Source organism: Ovis aries, chromosome 22 (assembly GCF_016772045.2).
Source record: "Ovis aries strain OAR_USU_Benz2616 breed Rambouillet chromosome 22, ARS-UI_Ramb_v3.0, whole genome shotgun sequence".
NCBI lineage: Eukaryota > Metazoa > Chordata > Mammalia > Artiodactyla > Bovidae > Ovis > Ovis aries.
Genome location: NC_056075.1, coordinates 51,252,401 through 51,272,053, shown reverse-complemented (window position 1 = coordinate 51,272,053; position 19,653 = coordinate 51,252,401). Strand labels below are relative to the sequence as shown.

General features: G+C 61.8%; 2 protein-coding genes across 2 annotated transcripts; one reads left to right on the top strand and one right to left on the bottom strand.

The window, feature by feature from the left end:
- Positions 1–2,551: 2,551 nt before the first annotated feature.
- Positions 2,552–5,876, top strand: SPRN (shadow of prion protein). Its single transcript, NM_001162561.1, is given in 2 exon segments — positions 2,552–2,659; positions 3,395–5,876. A coding segment is annotated over 1 exon segment (432 nt). The 5' UTR covers positions 2,552–2,659; positions 3,395–3,410; the 3' UTR covers positions 3,843–5,876.
- A 297-nt stretch (positions 5,877–6,173) lies between these two features.
- Positions 6,174–19,035, bottom strand: MTG1 (mitochondrial ribosome associated GTPase 1). The gene is made up of 11 exons (XM_004020271.6): positions 18,870–19,035; positions 17,966–18,030; positions 15,175–15,279; positions 12,580–12,660; positions 12,048–12,104; positions 11,762–11,852; positions 10,574–10,635; positions 10,232–10,328; positions 9,925–10,006; positions 6,924–7,036; positions 6,174–6,665 (listed from the first exon to the last, which is right to left on the bottom strand). Exons 1-11 carry the CDS (start codon positions 18,979–18,981, stop codon positions 6,526–6,528), a joined length of 1,005 nt encoding a protein of 334 aa, XP_004020320.1. The 5' UTR covers positions 18,982–19,035; the 3' UTR covers positions 6,174–6,525.
- Between the last annotated feature and the right edge of the window lie 618 nt (positions 19,036–19,653).

Here is a 19,653-nt window from a genome sequence, read left to right as displayed (position 1 = left end):
GCCACCTGATGCAAAGAACTGACTCACTGGAAAAGACCCTGATGCTGGGAAAGACTGACGGCAGGAGGAGAAGGGGGCGGCAGAGGAGGAGAGGGCTGGGTGGCATCGATTCAACGGACATGGGTTCGAACAAGTTCTGGTGATGGTGAAGGACGGGGAGGCCTGGAGTGCGGCGGTCCGTGGCATGGCAGTCAGACACGACTGAGCGGCTGAACAGCAAAAACAGAGGGAAGAAGAAGGACCAGGATCGTGTGTTGGTAGTGAAGGCACCGCAGTAATACATCTTCATAATCAAAAACCCAAAAACCAACCAAAAAAAGAAATGAAATGTGCCATCTTCTTTTTCTGAGAAAATCATGAGTGTCTTCCTCCCTTTGTGCAGCAATGAGTAAAGCGTGTCCATAGGCTCGAAGCCACCTGGGCCTGAGCAGTGGTGACCTGCTTTCAACATGCTGTTGGGCCCAATGGCTAATATTTGTTTTTATGTTTTGGTTTTTTGGCCATGAGGCATGTGGGATCCCAGGTCCCCAACTAAGGGTTGAAACTTCACCCCTGCATTGAAACGCCAAGTCTTCCCACCAGGGAAGTCCCAGTGGCTAGTATTTCATTTGAATTTTTCATGGTAATAATTAAACATAAAATAGTCTAAGTTGCTTCCTGCGCTTCCCTCACGTCTCTTAACAGGAAAGGCTTAGCGCCTCGTGAAAGGGCTCATTAGCCGCCCTCCATGGCCTCTCCTGCGGAGTGCCCTTGACCCTCCGCCTCTGAAGGGGGAGTCCCTCAGACTCAGAGTCCAAAACTGCGTCCTTTCTCTCATATCTGCCGTCTTGTGGCTGTTCATCTAAAAAAATGCCCTTCGCTTTCTAGCTCAGTTCTGTTGGCTTTCTGCAACCTTGTTTTCAGAAGTTCCTGCTTAGTCTCGGACCCTGTCACAGCATCTTGCTCTTATACAAATGTAGTATCTCCCCCAGTCTTTCTGAGCCTGTGGATTATCTTTGCTTTTTTAGGTTTTTCTCTAATTCCTCAAACTTCTTGAGCCTTTTTCCCCTTTTCTTTGCTGTGGTCTTTATTGTGTTGCAGACTTTCCAGACTTTCCCCAAACGTCTGATAAACGCCGGCTGCTGTTACACTTTAACACGAAGGCTGTCTGGGAGCCGTCAGGCAGGACTCTTGAGAACGAGGGAGCAGGGATGTCCCTGGGCTGGGGGCCCTCTGAGTGCAGGTGACAGAGAAGGTGCCCGGTGTCAGCTGGGGCACTGCCCGACCGGGAGGCCGAGGGGGCACGCCCCTCACTGGCCCCTGGCCTGCCCTCCAGCTCCGGCTCCGGGCTCCAGGCAGTGGAGTCACAGGTGCGGCTGCTCCCGACTCGGGGTGCCCCAGTAGAGGGGCCAGGCCCGGCCCTGCCCTGGGAAGCAGGTCCGGGTGGCCAGGAAGGCATGTCACATCCCCTCCCAGGGCCGGGGGGGGCAGTCACAGTCAGACCCCATGGGCGAAAATAAGAGAAGGTGGGCTCCCAGGGGACACACCGGAGCAGGGGAAGGGTGCTGAGCGGCCACAGCAGTGACCGTCCCCGCAGGCCCCACGCGGCATCCTGATCTCGTCAGAGAAGCGCCCTTGTTTCCTGGAGGTGAGCAACTCACTGGGGCTGTTCTGTGCATGGGACCAGGGAGTCCACCAGAGGACGCGGGCCTTAGACGAGTCCCGCCTCTCCCGTCGCGCATCGCCACACCAGCGCGAGGCCTGGGGCCAGCAGGCGGCTCTCAGCCATGGCCCCTCTGGCCCAGGTGGCGTTTGAAACCAGCAGGGCCTGAGCCTGCCCAGGACAGCGTGGGACGCGGCAGTGCTGAGCCTTCAGGGACCACAGGACCGGACGGGTGTCCCTGGGGGGAGCGGCTCCCGCGAGGCCTAGAGTCTGGGGTTGGGAGGGGGCCAGGAGGAGACTCGAGGACAGACAAACCTTGGGAAGCAAGATGGAGCCAGGCCCAGGGGTCCAGTCCGGCGGGGACCTGGAGGGCCGCTAGCTGGGGCAGTCGGGTTACAGGTGGCGAGGCCGCCTGCAGGCCCTGGAGGAACCTGAGCAGCAGCCCTGGAGGCGGGAAGAAGGGTCCCGGCTCCCCTTTCCCGCCTGGAAGGGGGCCTGCGAGGGCCGGTGCTGCTCTGGGCCTGGGACGCCCTGGCGCCCCGGCGCGCGGTCAGGAGCCCGTGTGGACACACCCCCGGGAAACGGAGGGAGAGGGGAACTGGAGAGGGTGCGAGGGAGATGGGGCTTGGGGTCCGGGTGGGGCGGGGGGCGGAGTGTGCGAAGTTGGGGTGAGGACGGAGGCGGTGGAGCTGGGGGTGCGAGGTGCTGAAGACAGTGGGGCTGACTGGTATCGGGGGACCAGTCAGGATGGGGGTGCGCAAGGGATGGAGGACCGGGCAGCGAGTGGGCGCGGGGGCGGTGCTGGGCAGAGGAGGGCTGCGCCTGCGAAGGCCCGCCCCTGTCCCCTCCCGCCCGTCCCGGGGATGAGCCTCCGCGTCTGCCCGCCCCGCGCCGAGGGCGGAGGCCGCACGCACGTCCCCGCTCCGCTCGGCGCCCGCCGGGTCTCCAACAGAGCCCCCCTTCCGCTCCGGCCGCGGTACTCGGAGCCGCCGCGGTTTTACCCGAGGCCCGCGGCTGGTAAGACCGGGCGGTGGGGGGGCGCGTCTGGGGCCGGGAGGCGGGTGGAGCCGCCGCCCTGGGGTCGCCTCTGGCCCCCGGCCCAGCTGCGAGCCAGGCGGTAGCGGGAGGGGCGGAGCGCGAAGCAGAGCGGGCGGGAGGGGACGCCAGGCTGGACCCTGCCCGGGGTGGGGCTCGCACCCCGGCTCCAGCCCCGGAGCCCCGGAAGGGGCCTGGGAGAGCCGACCGAGGCTCCCTGCTGGCCCCTCTCCAGACCCTCACCTCCTTCCTTTGGGCCCTCGGACCTGGAGACGCACCCTCACCCCACGGTGGCCGGTGGGCCTGCGGGCCCTGGAGCGGCCCACACATGGAGCCCCCTCCCCAGGCCTGAGCGCGCTCAACAGCAGGGGGCTCGCAAGCCCCATCCTCTGCCCCTACTCCACGCCCCACACAGAATAACCCCGCTGCAGAACCCTCACCTCCACCCGCGCCTTCCGGGCTATTGAACAAGACCCCCATCCCCGCCCCAGGCTCCAGGCCCTCATCCTCAGGCAGGCCTGCCCCCAGCCCACCCCAGCCCACTCCCCACTCCTCCAGCAGGCGAGGCCCCCGCGTACCGCCCAATGCCCAGCCCGCCCCTGAGCCCTGACCCCCCTGTGCCTGGGCCCTGAGCACCTCCCTGCCTCCCCACGTCCTCTGTCCCCAGCCCCTGAGCGCCCCGTCCTCACAGAAGCTGAGGTCCCCTCCGTCCTGCAGGTTCTGCTCCAGGAACATGAACTGGGCGGCCGCCGTGTGCTGGGCTCTGCTGCTAGCGGCCACCTTCCTCTGCGACGGCAGTGCGGCCAAGGGCGGCCGCGGCGGGGCCCGTGGCAGCGCCCGAGGCGGGCGCGGCGCTGCGAGGGTGCGTGTGAGGCCGGCACCCCGCTACGCGGGCTCCTCCGTGCGCGCGGCCGCGGGGGCGGCGGCGGGGGCGGCGGCGGGGGCAGCCGCAGGCCTGGCTGCGGGCTCGAGCTGGAGGAGGGCCGCGGGGCCGGCGGAGCTTGGCCTGGAGGATGCGGAGGACGGGGCGCCCGGCAGCAACGGAACAGGGCGAGGCGTCTACAGCTATTGGGCGTGGACCTCAGGCGCAGGGCCCACAGGCCACAGGCACCTCTGCCCGCTGCTGGGCGGGGCCCTGGGCGCCCTGCGGCTGCTGCGGCCCTAGGCTGGGCCCGGCGCGTCTGAGCCAGAGCCGCCCCCAGCCTGTGCCCTCCTCCCAGGCCTCGCAGCCCCGATCGCCCTCCCCTCCCCTCCCCTCCCCACAGCCAGGAGCCTAGAACAACGTGGGCAGCTCTGGCCTCTCTGCCTGGAGCTGTGACACCTCCCGCCGGAGCCCCTCCCCATCTTACATCCTCCCAGGGGGCCGGCGGCCCGGCAGCTCCAGGATACCCTGTCTCCTGCTGGGGTTAGTTCCCCAAGCCAGGACGGCAGGGGTCCTGCGGTTTCCACACTGGTCCATGCTGGCCAGGCGCCCACCGCTCCACAGGCTGTTCAGGCCACCCCAGCTCCTCTGAGCCCACCCTGGACACTTGAGTGCTGTGGACGGTGCTGACCACCGGGCAGGGAGGCAGGTCCTCAGGCTGGGCTGGTTCTGCCACAGCCCAGAGGACATGGTGCCCCCTGCTCCCCACAGAGGCAGCCCCAGGGACTGAAGGACTTGAGGAAAAGGGCTGGTCGCCCATCCAGAAAGAAGGGGGCGCATCTGTGGACCTGTGAGCCCAGCATAGGCCATGTTCTAAGGACACTCCCAGAACACCCTCACCCAGGGCCTGCCCGGAACCTTGCCCTGCCTGTGGACCCAGGGGCCACAGCCCTCTCTGGGCAGACGCTGCGAAACCCACTGCTGGGGGAACCGGGGGAACACGGCCCAGAGCAGCCTCAGAAGATGAGAGGTTTGCCTCTGGCTCCCGACGCCCAGGGCAAGGCAGCCCTGCCTCTCAGGTGCTTTTCCCTCCAGCTGCCGACCTGCCCCTCGGGCGTGAGCCCAGCCTGGGCCCAGGCTCGCCCGCGCATCCTCTGGCTAGAGGAGCCCCCGGGCCTTGCAGGACGGCTGGGGCCCGGCTCCTGGTCAGCCGGGCTCTGCTGTGCCGGAGCCTCTCGCGCCACAGGCCTGCCTCCAGAACCCATCCTTGCCTGCCCCGCGCCGCAGGGCCTGTGGACTCAGCTGACGGATTCGTGTCCAGACCATCATCTCCAGGAGCCCTGGCGCCGCTGCCTTCCCAGCTGGCCCTCGGCTCTGGTTGCGGTCAGGGTCTCAAGTTATCCACGGGGCCTGGACCAAGCATTTCTGCCCAAAGGCCCAGGCGCCAAGCTGCAGGACGCAGCTCCCTGGAGCCTCCTGTGTCCACACTGCCAGCATTCTTGGGTGCGGCCCCCAGATGCCCTCCATCCTCCCAGACTGAGCTCTGGGCTCCGCAAAACCAGCGGGGGGTGGCCGAGCCCAAGCCTCAGAGGTAACGTCTGAGAGTCTTAAACAGGAGGTCCCATCGTCCTCCTTGATGGGCCCAGCCGAGCTGTGCTCAGCCTCAGGTGCCCACGAGGACACGGGCTGTGGCTGGGCCAGACCCTCTCACGCCTCTGCAGCGTGCACCACCAGCACACTGGACACGCTGGAAACATCGCTCGTGTTGATTGATTCCACTCAACAACCCGACTTCAGGAGCATCTGGCGTCTGCAGCCACACATCCCTAAACACTTCCCACCCCATGGGGCAGGGTTCCGGCAGGGAGCACGCGGCGCTCGGGGTGGGCAGCCTCAGGTGAACTGGTGAGTGTGCTGGGCGGGGGCAGCAGGGCCTAGAGGGCCGCCGCCTACAGGAAGAGGGGCCCTGGCGGAGGCCCCGGAGGGTCGCAACACCACTGGCCACAGACGAGCCGGAGCTGGGACCAGACGCAGCGCCCACGCCCACCACCCTTCCCTCCCCGCCCGCTTCCAGAATGTGCAGGCTGTGGTGGTGACCTTCCTGCCCTTCAGGTGTGAGCACAGCAACGCTGGGCGCCGTCTCATCAGCTGGAAGGTGCTCGGAGGCGGCGGGAAGGCCTGGGGTCTCCACTGACTGCCCTGGCTTGTGCTCAAGCCAGGCCCTGGGCACCAAGGGGACGGGGCTGCGGCTTCTGCCACGGCTCCTCGGGACCTCCTGTGTGTGTGTGTGTGTGTGTGTGCACGCTTCAGTGGTGAAATAAACTCTGCTGCCAACCAGACCGCTCCTTATTGCAAGACCAGGACACTCAGGAACCTGTCACACGAGCCCTTGGGTGCTGAGCAGGGGCTCACGGGGCTGCACAGTAAGAGGGCCCACCCGGAGCCTCCTGCGTCCACACTGCCTGCATTCTTGGGTGCGGCCCCCAGATGCCCGCACCCTCCCAGACTGAGCTCCGGGCTCCGCAAGACCAGACCGGGGTGGCCGAGCCCGAGCCAGGGCCGCAGAGGCACTGTGACCGTTTGAAAGTCTTGAACAGGAGGTCCCAGCAGGGCAGCACCCTGGCGACTCAGTCCTCCCTGAGGGGCCCGGCCGAGCTGTGCTCAGAGACAGGCCTTTTAATTTAAAATTTTAAAGTTACAGATGATGGTTTCAACTCCTGAGAAAATGCCAGCTTCTCCTTAGGAAAGGAGCTGAGAGACACTGAACACGAGAGAGTGCCCCCCCAGGCCTGGCACATGGGACGCCTACCGCCCTGACGCCCACACTCAGGCCTGTCCGCTGGGACCAGGGGCCGGCTATGGGGCAGGAGGGCTCGGCCTCCTCCCTGGAACAGAGACCCAGTGTGGTGAGCAGCGTGGGGACTCTGGGAGTCCAACCCCAGCCGCAGAGCTGAGGGCAGGGGCCAGGCCCTCCCGCCAGCCCAGCTCACGGCTCCTCCTCCTCCATGGAGCGGCCCTGCAGGAGGTCACAGTCCAGCATCACGGGGCCCAGCAGCCCGCTGCGGAAGGCCCGCAGGAAGTCTCGGGCGGCTGCAGGGTAGTCGGGCTGGATGACGTTCACGTTCCCTGGGAAGGCAGGAGGCTCTGGTGAGGAGGGAGCCCCACGTGGGGCCCAGTCCAACCCCCTCAGGCCCACAAAGGTGGGCGTCTGCACAGCACATTCAGGAAAAACACCTGAATTCACAAGAGTGATGGCCTGGAGCTTCCAGAGGAGGCATGACCCGCCCTGCAGGCCTGGCCCCTCCCCTGCAGCCAAGGCAGAAACCCCTCCCCCGACTCTGCTCTGGGCCCAACCCCCACCCAGCCCAGGGCTGCCCGTCTCACCCGTGCCAGTCAGCACCTTCACCTTCTGGGTCTTCCTCAGCTTCACGGCCACCCGCTTCAGCACACTGGCGATGTCGTCACAGGCCTCGCCCAGGCCGTAGTGCTGCACGTACCTGCGGGCAGGCGGCGGTCACTGGCTCTCCGATGACCCCTTTGTGGGTGCCAGTGACCACCTTGCAGAGCTGAGGGCCTCACCGACACCTGCCTTCCACGTGGCCACAGCCAGCTGCCCCGAGACCCAACACCACACCGGGACCCTGGGTACACCTGCCAGGACAGCTGACCGTTCGAGGGGGTCTCCCTGCAGACCCTAACCAAAAGGACCAGCGTGTTCCCGATGACAGTCCCAGGGCAGGAATACCAAGACACCTGCCACCCGAAGGTCAGGGGCAAGAGCTGCCAGGCACACACAGCGGGAAAACAGATCCATCAGAGCAGAAAACCGGTCAGCTGGAACCGACCCAGACGCCAGAATCCACAGAGACCCTGAATCAGTTATTAGAACTGCATTCCCTGTGGTTACAAAGCAAAGAACCCACAAAGGAGACAATAGAAAGAAATAATCTGAATCTAACACCTAGAAGAAAACACTATGGAACACACCCTAGGGAATCAAAGCAGCTCGGACTCCGCAGGGGGGAGGGTGAGGGAGCTGGGGGCCCAGCGGCCTGAGCTGGCGCTCCCGGAGCCAGAGTGGGTGACGGAGCCCTGCACCCACGGTCAGAGCCTGGGGACAGCCCTGCGCGGACGGGGACAGCGGCCGGAGCAGCCCACACGCGACGCAAGCAGCACGGCCTCGGGGGTGAGAGTCAAGGGCTGAGCACAAGCTGAGAAACGAGAAGAAACCATGCCGGGGCCCAGAGTCACACACAGCCCAAACGCTCGACAGAGAGAAGCCTTCACAGCAGCCAGAGCGCCACACGGACAGAGCAGAGGACAGAGGACGGGCCCTGGTCAGAAGCCGCTCCTCTGCGGACAGGCCGTCCACCTAGGGCTCCGCCCACAGGGCACGCTCCCTTCAAAATGGAAGGTGAAATGAACACATCCTCACACAGCAGCTGCACGGCCATTGGCAAACCAGGGAATCCTCGGCAGGGAGACAGCCCCAGAGGGCGGGGGCCCCAGAGGAGACGGGGCGGGCCGTGGCCCGCGAGGCTCAGGGCAGCCGAGACTGTCTTCACTTTACACCCAAGTTTCAGGAAAGCGCAGCAGCACGTCGGCCGCAGAGAGCAACACGTGTCACGACACTGGCCCAGAGGTGAGGTCCGCAGACGGGAAAGGCCCTCAGGCCTCACGGCACTAACGCCACCCCGATGTCCCGCAAACCCTGGAGCCGCCTCCGCCCAGCTTCTAGGTAACAAGCCGACAAGAGGGAAGCATGAAGAGGGTCTGAGGGTCTTCCCTGGTGGTCCAGGGGCTCAGACGCCGCGCTCCCAGTGCAAGCGGCCGGGGTCAACCCCTGGGCAGGGACCAGATCCCACAAGAGCCCGCTGCTGTGACTAAAGATCCTGCACGCTGCAACTGAGACGCGGCGCAGCCAAGCAAGCTAAAGAGAAGGCATCTGACTCATCTGAAAAAGGCCAAAGAGAGACGAGAAAAGGCACACACGATAGCTGTGTCGAAGGCAAGATGAAGATGCGACCTGACGTCAGTGACCAGTCAGACTCGAGGGGCCTCGGCCCCTAACATGAAAGCAGAAACAGTCAGACTGGGCGGGAAGCGAGGGCCAACTGCATGCAGCAATAAACACATTTTAAATGTGGAGACACACCAGCCCCACTAAGGAGACAGGGAGGACACACGAGGGAGACTTCAGAGCAGAGGCTCTCCTGTCCAGGATACAGGAGGCCACGTCCTCAAGTGCCCAGGAGAACACGACCTCCCTGGGACGCGGAGCCGGGAAACGTGAGCAGGACCAGCGGCCGGGGGCGAGCCCATCTCCTGCCCCCAGCAGTAACAAGAGGACAGTCAGCAACGCGGAAACGAGAGGAGCACGGACCGGACAGCAACCAACAGAACAAAACCCAGAGGTCAGAGAGTGGGAACCAGAAGCTGGTTCTGTGGGGAAAACCAAAAACCTGGCCTGGCGTCCTCAGGGTCCTAAAGGACATCTCCGGGGCCCTGCAGGACACGGGCACTCACCGTCCTCGCTGGTGAGGGCAAAACCAGCTGGGTGTGTGCGCAGTGGCCGCCTGCACCGCCCAGCGTGAGGACACGGACGAGCCCAGGGATGGATGCCCAGCCAGGCGGCCACTGCCTGCAGGCAGGCTGCACACGCGGCTCCACCTGTGAGACTCTAGAAGGTGGCAGGAAGCAGGTGGGGCAGGGAGGGGGTTACACAGCAGCACAAGAAACAGGGTTTCCTGGACAGGGGAACAGCTTCCCATCACTTTGCCAACAAAGGTCCGTCTAGTCAAGGGTATGGTTTTTCCAGCGGTCATGTATGGATGTGAGAGTTGGACTATAGAGAAAGCTGAGTGCCAAACAATTGATGCTTTTGAGCTGTAGTGTTGGAGAAGTCTCTTGAGAGTCCCTTGGACTGCAAGGAGATCCAACCAGTCCATCCTAAAGGAAATCAGTCCTGAATATTCATTGGAAGGACTGATGCTGAAGCTGAAGCTCCAATACTTTGGCCACCTGATGCAAAGAACTGGCTCATTGGAAAAGCCCCTGATGCTGGGGAAAGATTGAAGGCGGGAGGAGAAGGGGACGACAAAGGATGAGATGGTTGGATGGCATCACTGACTCAATGGACATGAGTTTGAGTAAACTCCGGCAGTGGGTGATGGGCAGGGAGGCCTGGCGTGCTGCAGTTCATGGGGCTGCGAAGAGTCGGACACGACTGAGGGACTGAACTGAACGGCTTCACAGGTGCACCCACGTCACATGCAGCAAACTGTACACAGTAAATGGCCACAGACTGTCTACAGCAACCTGGCAGGGCCGGTCCTCCAGTTACGCTTAGTGAGGCCGGGGAAGAGGGCCTGCCCCCTGCACTCACCCCAAGAGCTGGTGCCTGTTGAGGGTATAGAGAAGGTAGTCAGCCAGGGTCTCCTCGCCCACGAGGTGGTCCAGCACGGTTCCTGGGAACAGGCAGCAAAGGGCGAGAGCTTCAGCTTGCTCCCTGCCCTCCCTACCCCCGCAGTCAAGTGGGAGGAGGGCGCCCCCTCCAGGGTGGGCCAGGAGGCCCGACCGGCTCAGAGGGTGCCAGGGGTGTCAGCTGTGAGCAGCCAGGCCAAGCACAAGCCGCCCAGCCTGGGAGCCTCAGGGCCTAGGAGCCTGCTGTGGGTGGTGGGGGTCGGGCTCACCACACAGGGCCAGCTTCAGGCCTGTCTCCACGCTTGGAATCCGAGGAGCAAGCACCCCGGGGGTGTCGAGCAGGAACATCAGCGGCCGCTCACACACCTGTGGGCAGAGCGTGGTCAGCTGGCCTTCTGCCTGAGGCTGGAGGAGGCCCTGGAACCTGCCTCCCAGAGTCACTGCCACCAAGCTCTCAGCACCCCCACAGGATGCCACTGCTTAGTGATGTGGAGAAGGAACCCAGCAGCCACCTTGCCCCAGGAGGACAGGCTCTGCCCTGACCCTGCATGCCCCTGGGATGGGAGACACCTGAGCCCTGGCCCAGGCATGGTGTGAGGACAAGGCCCTACCTGAATCCTGGACATCACAGCTCTGGTGATCCCAGGCTCGCCGCCCACCCTGGTGGCTTTTCCTGCAGGAAGAAAGGGAGACGTCAGTCTGTCAAACCCCCAGGCAGATACGCTAGATGAGCAGCGATGCACATGGGAGCCTAGTGGGGCCCAGCAAGGCCACAGCAGGGAGAGAACCGCCTCCCAGGCGCCACGACCCACTGAGGCATGGCCGTGACAGCTGACCAGGGCTGCCTGTTGGCAACGCCTTCCTCCCTGCAAGGCCGGCACCGCCTCGGGAGTGCCCACAACAGCCCATCCGTGGGGCTGCTCCTGACACTGGCCGCCCCGGGTCCCAGCTCAGGGAGTGTCCCAGGCAGACCCTCCCCCTGTGCTGTGCAACACGCATCCATCAGCGAGCGGACAGGTAAACAAAACGTGCTTCGTCCACACAGAGGAGCGTTATTCAGCCTTAAAAAGGAGGGAAATTGTGGCTCATGCTACGACATGGCTGGACCCTGAAGAGTTAGGCTCCATGGAATGAGCCCAGCACAGTTCAGATTCTATGAGTCCAGGTACGAGGCACCAGAGGACCAAATTCATACGACAGGAAGCAGACCAGAGGTTCCAGGGGCTCCAGAGGGCAGGCCCACTTGTGTCTGGAGGCTGATAGTGTGAGGCTTGCACAGCACTTAATGTACTCATGTCCTCAAAGCCACAGTTACAGGAAAATAAGCAGCAGCTGCCTGTAACAGCGCTCCAGCTGGCAGAAGCGGCCTGAGGTGACGGCCCAGCACAGGTGTGTCTCGGGGAGGTTCCCAAAGGACACACTCGTGCAGAACACGAGTCAGCACGGACTTGGCGTCAAACGCCAGCAGGCATGAGACACAGGCCGGGAGAGCCCTCCCCAGGTCCCGGCCTGACGTCGCACCCACGCTTCCCACACGCCCTGAGCACAGCGGGACAGAGACAAAGTAACGGGAGCACCAAATCGCCCGTTTAGAAAGCGCGCACGTTAAACGCTTACAGACAGAAAGCGAATGCAGTGTAAAGTGTGAAAGGGAGTGCCCGTCTCACCAGCTGACCCACCCCAAGCTGCCAGCTGGGCCTCCTGGTGCCAACAGCCCCCTCGGTGAGCTGAGCTCTCAGGCTCTGGAGGGTCATCCCAGCACGAGAACCAGTGCCTGCGCACCCCAACTGCAGAAGTACCTTTCCTGAGGTGCTGCCTCCGCAGGGAGTTGATGAGCGAGGACTTGCCCACGTTGGGGACCCCAGTCACCATGACGCAGTGCTCTGCGTGCTGCAAGCGCAAGGCCAGGGGTTGGGCGCCACCCAGCCCGCACCCCCGCACCCCCACACCACCAGCGTGCCCACCAGGGTGGGGCGCCCCACCCCACCTGCTGAGACCCGAGGCGGGGCCCCAGGGTGGGCTCAGCACTGGGCCTGGGTTTCCCAGCAGAAGGGGCGGGCCCTCGGCCGGTCCTGGCCCACCAACCTCTCCTCGGTGATAGCGGTAGCTGCTCCCAACCAGCTCCATGACCGTCGGGATGACCTGCAACCAACAACCGCCAGGCACCTTCCGGTGGGAGCCTGGCCGCCCTCGGCCCCTGGAGGCGGCACTCCCGTCGGCATCCCACCAGCGGCCGGCGTGGTTCCACACACATCAGATGCAGGCTGTGCTCTGGGGAGGGGTGGGGGTGGCCGGGGCCCTGCCCCGTCCTTCTCCAGGAAAGAGGAGAGCCCAAGGGGGACAGCGGGCACTGCCATGCCTTCCAAAGACGCATGACAGTGGCGGAATGCTCCACCTTGACCGGGAAACAGGCACAGACCGTCCATGGCCACCTCCCACTTGGGACCAAGGGCATCTCTCGGCCCAACCCTGCTGTTCCCACCCCCAGTCTGCCCGGCCTGGGAGGTGACTGTGCCCTGAACCCAACAACACTCTGCTTCCTGCAGAAGCACAGAGTGATCTGTGGTGTTTAACATTTTAAGCAGAAGCCTCAGAGCACAAAACGGAAGAGGCCCACCTGCTTGACATTCTCGTCCTTCACACAGTTGGTAAAAACAACATGTTTCAGGCCTTCTCTTTCTAAGTGCTGCAGAATTTTCTAAAAGAGACACGACATTTCCATCTCAAACACTAAATGAAGACATGGGCAGCGTCATAAGCGAGAGTCTGAGGATCTGCTCAAGGGCTGGGGACTCAAGAGAAGGCTGGGCCACCGGGGCAGGTGGCCTGAGGGCACGTCAGGGGAGGGCAGGCGGCCCTGGGGCGCCCCTGCCGTGGGCTCTGTGGGAGGACACGGGACAGGGCCATCCAAAACCACCTGCAGCCCTGGAGACGCTTGGCGCTGGTCTCCACGCAGCCACGTCATCCCTCCTTTCCTCCCAACCAGCTTCCACAAAACAAGCCCCACTTAAAACTAAGGTTTGAACCCAGCTACAAAGTACACGGAATACTTTAAAGCCCCAAAGTAAACTGACGTTAACATGAGCCTAATGGCCTTAACGTGAAGCAGAATCACCAGGTGACACCGGCCACCTCAAGGAGGTCCAACCAGGCCACCTCAAGGAGGTCCAACCAGGCCACCCAATCAGGCCACCTCAAGGAGGTCCAACCAGGCCACCTCAAGGAGGTCCAACCAGGCCACCTCAAGGAGGTCCAACCAGGCCACCTAAAGGAGGTCCAACCAGGCCACCCAACCAGGCCACCTCAAGGAGGTCCAACCAGGCCACTGAAAGGAGGTCCAACCAGGCCACCCAACCAGGCCACCTAAAGGAGGTCCAAGCAGGCCACCGAAAGGAGGTCCAAGCAGGCCACCTAAAGGAGGTCCAAGCAGGCCACCTAAAGGAGGTCCAAGCAGGCCACCTAAAGGAGGTCCAACCAGGCCACCTCAAGGAGGTCCAACCAAGCCACCTAAAGGAGGTCCAACCAGGCCACCCAACCAGGCCACCTAAAGGAGGTCCAACCAGGCCACCTCAAGGAGATCCAACCAGGCCACCTAAAGGAGATCCAACCAGGCCACCTACAGGAGGTCCAACCAGGCCATCCTAAAGGAGATCCAACCAGGCCACCTCAAGGAGATCCAACCAGGCCATCCTAAAGGAGATCCAACCAGGCCATCCTAAAGGAAATCAGTCCTAAATATTCACTGGAAGGACTGATGCTGAAGCTGAAGCTCCAATACTTTGTCCACCTGATTCGAAGAACTGACTCACTGTAAAAGACCCTGATGCTGGGAAAGATTGAAGGTAGGAGGAGAGGGGGACGACAGAGGATGGGACGGTTGGATGGCATGAGTTTGAGCAAGCTCCAGGAGTTGGTGATGGACAGGGAAGACTGGCGTGCTGCAGTACATGGGGTCACAGAGTCAGACACGACTGAGTGACTGAACTGAACTGCATTGTTTGATCAGCTACTGATTTACTTAAAAAGGAATAAAAGAAGCCACTCATTGATTCAGTTAGTTTTGCTGATTTATTGTTTGCTATGATGATGCTGATGTAGGTCAGGCCCACAAAGCCTTCGTGAAGTCACACTGCAGGCTGCGTACAAATCTGCATGGGACGCCCCCTCCCAACCTGCAGAGGCAGACACAGCCCCCCACCCCGGGGGCTGCTACCTCCTGTCCTTCCCAGACCCAGCTGCCTCCTGCAGCTGAGATCAGACACCCCCATCAGGCCACCTGATGTGCCCATCACTCCACAAAGATGAGCATTTTGGAGCAGAAGCAACTGCGGGATGCTAAGACCCAAGTCTCAGCTAAGAAAAGCAACGGAAAGCTTGTGATGACAAGTAACTACAGCTGCCCCTGGAGTGAAAGCCAGCCGGAGGTTCTATCCTCGGGGCAGGAGAGATTCAGCCAGAAGCCTGCGGGGAGGTGGGTTCGGATGGGAAACGCCTTCCCCTTGGGCACTCAATGAACAAAGAGCCCTGGGGCTGGAGTGCCTGGGTTTCCCCGCAAACCCTGAGCCACAGGCCTGTGGGTGGAGTCTGAGGAACTCAGTGTGCCACAGCCAGCTAAGAAACCAGAACGCGCTCCTGCTGCTGCAGGAGGAAGAGCTGCGCACACGCAGAAGCCGGACCAATTTCAAGGTCCTGACACCTGCCCTCTATGCCCCTCTCATTCCGGGACAATAGGAGCAAAACCCCTGGACAGCGTCCCCATCCAGCAGGGCTCGGGGACACCCCCAGTTGCTCTGGGTCCCCCACCTTCCAGATCACTCAGGGGGCAGCAGGCAGCCCATGGCTCAGACCAGGGGTCTGGGAGGACAGTGGGAGCCAGCGCTGCCACACCGAGAGGCCTCTGGGCTGGAGAGCCGGGCGACGGCCGCTTGCCCCAGGAGGCAACCGGAACGTGAGCAGGCGAGAGGCAAGCAAGAGGCAGGCGCCCGCACCGCAGCTGCAGCCACACGCCGCATGCTCACAGCCTCGAGGGCCCTGTGGCCGCTCTGTGGGAGCGCAGCTCCTCCCCTCGCCCACGGCTGGACCCCCGCTGAAGGATACAGATTCTCTGGTCACCTGGATGACAGGTTAGTCAAAGGCTAGTTTGCTAAAGCACGCAGGCCTGGGCAGATGGGCACCACGTCCACGCAGAGATCCAGTCAGATTTGAGCCGTACCTGCTGCTCCTTCAGATCTGCCAGGTCCATTTTGTTGAGGACGAGCAAGTGAGGCTTAAGCCCAAGGGTTTCCTGAAACAGAGGGTTTCGGCCTGACAGTGGAATGTGGCAAAATTAAGGCAAAATTCAATCAGCCTGACCAGCCAACTGACACGCTTTCCCTTGTCTTGTCATGCAGACTGGATCGCCTACAGCAGGGCACCCTCGGAAGGAAAGGACAGTGCAGAAGCCTGTCTGGAAGCAGGCGAGCTCCAGCCAGCCCAACCCAGAGACCGAGCCGACCCCAAGCCCTGCACTCACCGCCCTGAGGGCCACCGAGCCTCTGCAGGCCCCCGACGCCTCCTGCAGACCAGAGGCAGGGCAGCGGCCCTCTCGTGGCTCCTCAAACAGGAATGATGGCAGCAAAAACAGAGCTCGGTGGAAGGTTCTGTGACTAGATCACTGTTTAGTTGCCAAAAGATCTGGTCACTCAGGACAAGTGCCTCCACGAGTCCTAACCAATGTATCTCATGCCACCACAGCCACCCCGGGCGTCCCCATGGAGACCTCCAGTGAGCCCACCTCCTCACGCCAGGGCGGACCCTGTCTCCGCCAGGTGCCCCCGGCACTCACTGGGACACCAGCACATCGGGAGGGGAGGTGTGTCTGCAGGTCAGGGTGCTCAGCCCTTCCCTGGTGCCTGTCCCCAGGAGTCCCGAAGCCTCAGCCTGCCCACATTCCAGGCACCAGTTAAGCCGCTGTGTCCCCACCCATACGACACAGGAATGGCAACAGCAACTTACTTCCTCCACGGACAGCACGATGCCCTCAGAGGTTAGCCAAGCCCGAGCTAACTCAGAACACGGAGGCTCCCTCAAGGGGCCGTCCTGGAGGAGAAGTCAGCACACCCAGCGAGCAGGGGAGGGCGGGGCGGAGGCGCCCCCCACCCCCACCCCGCCCAGCACATGGGCAGCGATGGCAGGCGTCCTCGTTCAGATATCAGACATGCAACTGCCAGCAAACCCTTCTGACTGAGATTTTCTGGCGTGAGATTTTGTAGGAACTGAAACATTTAGCCTACGGCAGAGAAGCTGGAGAGTTTCCTCAGAAACTCCACGTAGAGATGGTGATGACTTTCAAACCAACACCTGTGTCTTACAGAGAGCCTCTAAACACAGCTCGGGTAAATACAGTAGAAACAGGGTGGGCAAAGCACGCTCCTCACTGAGGGAGATCGTTCCCTCTTCTGATGCATCCTTTCGTACAGGAAGGAAGCCCGATTGGCAGCTACTTTCCAATGGAGGTTTCATGTCCCACCTGGAGCCTGCTATTGCTGCAGAGAGTTGGAAGGCACGGGTGTGCCAGGTGGAAACCTGAGACGGACGAGCTACCCTGTGTCAGAGGGGAACTTCTGAGCCCCACACCAGGGATTCTGACTCACTGGCCTGGAAGTGGCCTCGATACCAGCATTTTCAAAAGCCTCCCGGGGGAATTCTAATATGTAACAAGGATTGAGAACCACTGCTTTAAATGTCAGCAATTTGGGGTCGCAAAGGTCAGACACGACTGAGCGACTGAACTGAACTGAACTCTGACAGGCGGCCCTGTTGGGCACTGTGGTGCTGACTGGGCCAGAGCAAGCCCAGAGGAGAAGGCAGATGGAAGCAAGCTAACGGCCAGGAATGCTCCTCGGGCCCTGTGCACCGCCTGACTCCGGAAGGTCTCCCCTGCAGCTCTGCACCCAATCCCAGGGGGGCTGGGGGAGGGCTCCCCTCACCAAGCAGTTCTCACCACCACCTGGGGTCCTTCTGTCCAGCGCAACTCTGACTCCGTCTACCTGGAGATGGCATCAGACCCCACGGTCTGGGCTCAGGAATGCCACCACCCCTCACTTCAAATAGCAACTGCAGTTGAGGTTTGACAGGAAACAGCAAAATTCTGTAAAGTAACTATCCTTCAATAAAAAGTAAATTAATTTAAAAAAAATAGCAACTCCAAGTCCAGGTCGTCACCTGTCACTTCTGACCAACGGGCCTGAATCAGGGGCTCCCAAGACCCTTCCCTGGGTTCTAGCAAAACTAGTCTGGACAGTGGCTCAAGGAATTGAGAGAAACATTTCACTTACTGGATTAGACTTATGATCTGGCTTCCCTAGTGGCTCAGAGGTTTAAAAAAAAAAAAAAAAATCGGCTGCAATGTAGGAGATGTGTGCAGGACGCACAGGTTCAGTCCCTGGGCGGGGAAGATCCCTTGGAGAAGGAAATGGCAACCCACTCCAGTATTCTTGCCCTGGAAAATCCCATGGACAGAGAAGCCTGGCGGGCTACAGTCCATGAGGTCACAAAGAGTCGGACACAACTTAATGACTAAACAACATAAAGGACCCAACTCTGGAGCAGCCAGATGGAAGACATGTGCAGGGCGAAGGCTGGGAGAAGACGTGGAGCTTTCCCCCTGCAGGTGCCTCTCTGCCTGCATCTCCACATTCTCAGCAACCAGGAAGCTCTCCCCACCCCACCCCTCTACAACCTGGGGCTTTATAGCAGCTTCATTACACAGGCGGGACAGAGTGAACCACTGGCCTTGGTGAGTGAACTCAACCTCCAGGCCCTAAGGTGGGGTGGCAGGGGTAGGACTGAAAGTTCTAACCCTCCCATAGCAAGGCTGGTTCCCCCAGCAACCAGCTCCCCCCTTAAGCGACCAAGGGTCTTTTCCAAAATCACCTCATTAACACAGCAAGAGACACCTTATCACACTCTTCACATAGGTCCTGCTTATTCTAAGTGACCAGGTCACCACCACTGAAGGATATCCGGGCGTCATGGACCTCGATTATGCAGTCCACCAGCCGCAGGCTGCCCTGCATCTTCTTCAGCCCTGGAAAACAGAAGAGGGACGCCTCAGGGGAGGGCGGGTTCCGAGCCTTTAATAAAGTAATACCGGAGCACAAGTGGTTGCTTCACAAGGCCGTGTTAAGTTCCTCCGGCACAGCAAAGTGAATCAAAGCAGGCCCCTCACGGCCCCTCACTCAGCCAAGCCCGGTCTTCCGGGCACACCTGCAGGGCACACCTGCAAACACCCCCTGTGGTTCGGAGAGTAAAGAGTCTGCCCGCAATGCGGGAGACCCAGGTTCGATCCCTGGGTCAGGAAGATCCCCTGGAGAAGGGAAAGGCAACCCACTCCATTCTCATCTGGAGAATTTCATGCACGGAGGAGCCTGGCGGGTTACACTGCATGGGGTTTCAAAGAGTCGGACAGGACTGAGCGACTTCATTTTCTTTCTTTCTTTTCAAACATCTCGCCGCCACGGCCTGCTTCTCGCCCGCGGGCGCCCCGTCCCCCTGAGCAGGGGCCGAGGGGCGGCGCGGGCCGAGGGCCACCACCCTCACACCGGGCGGCGCTGGGCTTGCAGGCGCTCTCGGAGCCAAGCTCCGAGAAAAGTAAGAACCTCGGAGGGTGCAGGCGAGAGACCGCCAGCTCGATCTACGCCTCAAGGTGCTCAGGTAATTAAACAGCCGACTTCAACCTGGAAAGTGCTTCCCTAGCCCTGCCTCATTCCGTCCCCAAATAGCGTCCAGGAAATTGTGTCCTTCTCCAAGCAGGTGGGGACACGGGCTTCGAGCCGAGTAACAGGGCCTGCCGGGGTCAGCTCACGAGCCCGCCCAGCGCTGGACCCGCGAGGAGCCGGGGAAGCAGCGCGCCCCGCCGCGCCTCACCCTTGGCCATGTGGCCCGGAAACCAGCGCGCCACATCGCGACCTTCCAGAGGGAAGCTCTCCCGCCAGGCAGCCCGCGCGGCGGCGCAGAGAGTCCGCGGAGACAGCCTCATAGCTCCGCGTCCCGGGCTCCGCGCTGCACGACGGGCCGCTCCGCCCACGGACCTGTCCGCCGGGCTCGCGACCCCGCACAAGGGTTCCGGCGCTCCACGCGGCCGGCGCGCCCCGCGCATGCGCACGACGCTGCCTCGGCCCGCAGGCGTTTAGCGGCCGGTGCTGGGGCGGGGCTGGGGGCGGGGCGGGGCTGGGGGCGGGGCGGGGCGGGGCCGGGGACCAGGGCTAGGGACCGGGGACGGAGCAGGGGACGGGGCTGGGGGCCGGGCTGGGTCCCTCGGGCGGACTTCGGGAGGGCTGCTAGCCAGGGGCGCACCCGCGCAGCTCTGGGAGTTCTCAAGGGTCCAGTCTTCATTAAATTAAAAAATACTGGTTCTTCCTTAACCATATTCTGAGTGACAAAATTTAGTAGTCCACTGTCAATTTGGTCCTTTTTACAAACTTGGTTAAATTTTTTCAGATATTTTAAATTTAACTGACAAGTGTAAGATCCTCTTTCTCAAGTACTCTGGGTTTTAATGTACAAACAGACTCTGCAAACGCTGCAGTTCTGCTAAATTTCAGTTCAGTTCAGTTCAGTCGCTCAGTCGTGTCCAACTCTGCAACCCCATGAATCGCAGCATGCCAGGCCTCCCTGTCCATCACCAACTCCCAGAGTTCACTCAGACTCG